A 3,583-nucleotide genomic window follows, 5' to 3' on the forward strand; every position below is an offset into this window, starting at 1 on the left:
TTGATAGATTCAAGTTTATCAGTTCGACAAGGGGCAAAAGTTTAAGGAAAAGGGATCATTGCTTGTTCCGCTGTACCGACAGCGTGGATCGCGCGCTCAGTGTGAGATGAAGGGAAACCAGGAGCAGGCTCGGTAGATGATTTTCCTGAGTGCCATACGCAGGAGACGAGTACGAGCTTCACTACTTTACCAACACTGGGAACACTTATAGCTCACTTTTTCATCTGTTGGCTCTACGGCAGAAGTTTACCACTCGACAGATGCATCCACTGTACACACGCCCCCCACTCTTGGTTATGGAACCGTTCGTGGCGGTGAGTCATCAAAGCACATCTTCACTCAGCAAATTGGCCAAAGCATTTGCTCCCGTGGCCTCACAATACTCCTTGAGGTGCTTTCGCTTCTCTTTTGGTATGAGGCACGGTATCGAAGTTCTCATGACCTCTTGCACGATGTTGCTTCCGGTGGAGGGGCCGTGCAGAAGTCCCTGCAAAATGCCATCCCACGCATGTAGACCCCGTGGCGACACCTCTTCTACAGCAAAGAGATGCGCAAGAAACTGTGATGTGCTTTCGGTTACCTCCCGCCTCAGTTTTTCACGCCAGCGTGTCATTTTCCCGAGTTGAGCGGCGGAGACGTCTTTCTCCCCACAATGTTCGCAAAAACGCTCACGCCACTCCTCCGCTGCAGAGCAGACGGCTTGTACCGAATCTAGCAAGTGAAATGATGTTATAATCAACTCGGCGCGCGTTTCACACAGCGACGCTGCCTCTTCCTTGGCATCTTCGAGGTGTTGCATGAACATAACTAAAGATGGAACCACAACGGAATTCCATGTGATAATCACGCAGGCTGGAAGGAGGGCAAAAACGACGGCCAACCGACGCAAGATGGCCTCAAGACACCGAAGCATATGATACGTCCCCCGAACTGCCTTTAGCGTTGCAGTTTGATCCGTGAGCGTCGGTGAGTTTGTAAGAAACTCGAGTCGCCACAGCACCTGATGCCCTGACGCAAAGGCTTCGCAAACAAATGAACGTGCGGCGTCCGCGTAGGTGCAAAAAATATCCGGGGAGATCAACCGCTCTACAATGCCCGCTTGCGCACCAAGGTGTACAATTCCACCAGATTTGGTTAGAAAGTCTACAAGACAATTTACACCGTGAATTGTAAAATCCTTCACCGAAAGGTAACCAGACTCCTCGTGCCATCCATAGGCGCTGCGGAAGACTGACACGGCCGTTGCCGCAAGGGCTGCGCTTCCAAGCGCAATTAATGTGTTGACGCCATCTTGTTCCCCAATCCCTTCGGGGGCCCACCCGTGCGCACGGGCGTTGTTAACCAGGCGTGTGTAGATCTGCTGGAGAAACAAGAAAAAGTGCTGTGGCTCCTCCCTCCGTGCTGTGTTCTTTCCTTCTTGAAAGTGGTAAACCAACTCCTTCTCTAGTGGTTCAACCTCTTTCTGTATAAAGGGAAGCAATATGTCATAAAGTTCAACTTTCCACCCACACCGCTTTAACCACGCAATTCGGTCGCTCCCGTCAAAACCCGAAAGGTGAAGATGTAACAGTAACGACACGGCACGGGCGTAAAAGCCCCTATAGAAACTAAGCGGCATCAGTGCATCCTTCTCCACTTCACTACCATCAGTGTCAGCCGTTGAAGTCAAAACATTAAACAATGGCCCCAGGGCTTGCACAGTTTGGCTGGCGCTTTCCTTCAGCCCCACCTGTCGACGCCCCGCCATGAGTGATCGCAGAAAGTTGCTCAATTCACTTTCCACCGCCGTCCATTTCACAGCACCGGGACCGCTATCCATCGCAAGGTTCAGCAGCCGAGTCACTTCTGAGGCGTGAGGGGTGTTTTCTCGCCGCTCGAAGCGCTGCTGCTGCTGCTGCTGCAACTCTTGTTGGCTACACAGTTGCTTATGTTGCTCTTGGCATTCCTGGCCGGGATCCCGCACATGATCGGAGAGTTCCTTCAGAATTCCCGGTAGGCAGTCGACCATGCGAGTACTTCTGTCTTCAGTGAGTTTAAGCATAAGTTCCTCCAAAAGTGCATTGTCCAACTGCGTGAATGAGTTAACGACACCCGACACGAGTTTTATCATTCCTTCACTGCCACTATGCCGCCGCTCCCCCCCACCCCCTTCTTTCCTTTAATTGCTGTCTCACAACTGTTTGGGCGCCGTATCAGATAAATACAAATTATTTTGGTGCGTGAAACAAAAGGTGTATATAGCTGAACGCAGGGGCAACAACGATCAATCTGGGAAACCAAACTTCACGGTAACGTTAGGAGCGGCTGAACTGCATGCAGCAGTTCGTGTCAATGAACAAATCTGTCTTACCCTTTCCTTCTTGTTTTACCTGTTGGTTTGCTGCACGTGTATTGACGAGTAATAATAAAGGAGACGGGGTGAGGGGAGGAGGAGGAGGAGGAAATAACCATGATGACAATAACAAGGTGGCGGCGGAAGCAGCAGGTGACGGGTATCAACAGACAAACAAACAGTCACCTAATTTAACTCGCCCCAACAAAAATATCGCCCTGTTCTGAATGAGCGGTGTAAAGCCCTCACAGACACCAATTTCATTTCGTCTTTTTCTTTGCGTCAAAAGAGAGATAGAGAGATACGGAACGAAAAAGGACGAGCCGAAGGTACCACCCTCCATGACGGCCACACACAACTGAGATGAGGAAAATATCATGTAAAAAAAAAAATAACACCCAAAGTGACACTCTCATCCCCCTTCCTCCATCTCTTTCGTGCCGCCTGATATTCCTATACAACAAATTCCACTAAATGACAAGCGCGTGATTACGTGCATGGCTCCACCATATCATCCCTTCTTTCCACATCCGTTCCGTTCCGTTCCATTCCTTTCTTTTCTTTTCTTCCTTTTCTTTCATTTGTTCCCTACACGTTTCCCACACTGCCGTCATCATCTTCCTCCTTCCCCCTCCTGCTGTGACTCATCATAAGCGTTAATACGGATTGTTGCGGTCCTCATCATTACGACGGAACTTATAGGGACGATAACTGAGATGATTCTCCACGAGGAACAAATTCCGCGAGCGCTGCGAATACCACGTGCCTAATTGAAAAAGTGGTGACCACCACGGCAAATACCACGGCGCGAGCCACCGCTCCTTCACATGCAACCACCGGTCGACGTAATGCTGACGTTCAGCGTAAAGTGTGAGGGCCTTCAGGTTTGGGCGGAAGTGATCCGCCGGATTTGACCAAAAATCCGACATAACCGCTTCGATGTTTTCAGTCATGTGGGGCCACTGTGGTTTTTTTTCTTCTGTCCTTCCTCTTTTTTTTTTAATTTTTAAAATTCGGGTTGCTTATGATGCCCTGCAAATATAATATGTATATATTCAATAATAATAATAATATAATTGATTAATATACATACATGTGTGTAAGTATGGTGTGCCATTTACGGCAGAGTAAAAACGCATATAATGTTGAGAAGATGTAAAATTGGGAGAAAAAAAAATGCAACAGACTTGAGGAGTTACAGATTTTTTTTACGAAATGTAACACAGTGAAACAGGGCCAAAAAAAAAAAAA

The 3,583-nt window shown here is 48.5% G+C and overlaps 2 protein-coding genes across 2 annotated transcripts; both read right to left on the reverse strand.

The window, feature by feature from the left end:
• Positions 1 to 322: 322 nt before the first annotated feature.
• Positions 323 to 2,110, reverse strand: TEOVI_000817800 (uncharacterized protein; the record flags this gene model as incomplete). The annotated part of the gene is made up of 1 exon (XM_067222517.1): positions 323 to 2,110. The coding sequence occupies one exon, from the start codon at positions 2,108 to 2,110 to the stop codon at positions 323 to 325; it is 1,788 nt and encodes a 595-aa protein (XP_067078618.1).
• An 878-nt stretch (positions 2,111 to 2,988) lies between these two features.
• Positions 2,989 to 3,285, reverse strand: TEOVI_000817900 (uncharacterized protein; the record flags this gene model as incomplete). Its single annotated transcript, XM_067222518.1, has 1 exon — positions 2,989 to 3,285. One exon carries the CDS (start codon positions 3,283 to 3,285, stop codon positions 2,989 to 2,991), a length of 297 nt encoding a protein of 98 aa, XP_067078619.1.
• Positions 3,286 to 3,583: the final 298 nt, after the last annotated feature.

The sequence above is a fragment of the Trypanosoma equiperdum genome (assembly GCF_001457755.1).
Source record: "Trypanosoma equiperdum strain OVI genome assembly, contig: ctg_1643, whole genome shotgun sequence".
Lineage (NCBI taxonomy): Eukaryota > Euglenozoa > Kinetoplastea > Trypanosomatida > Trypanosomatidae > Trypanosoma > Trypanosoma equiperdum.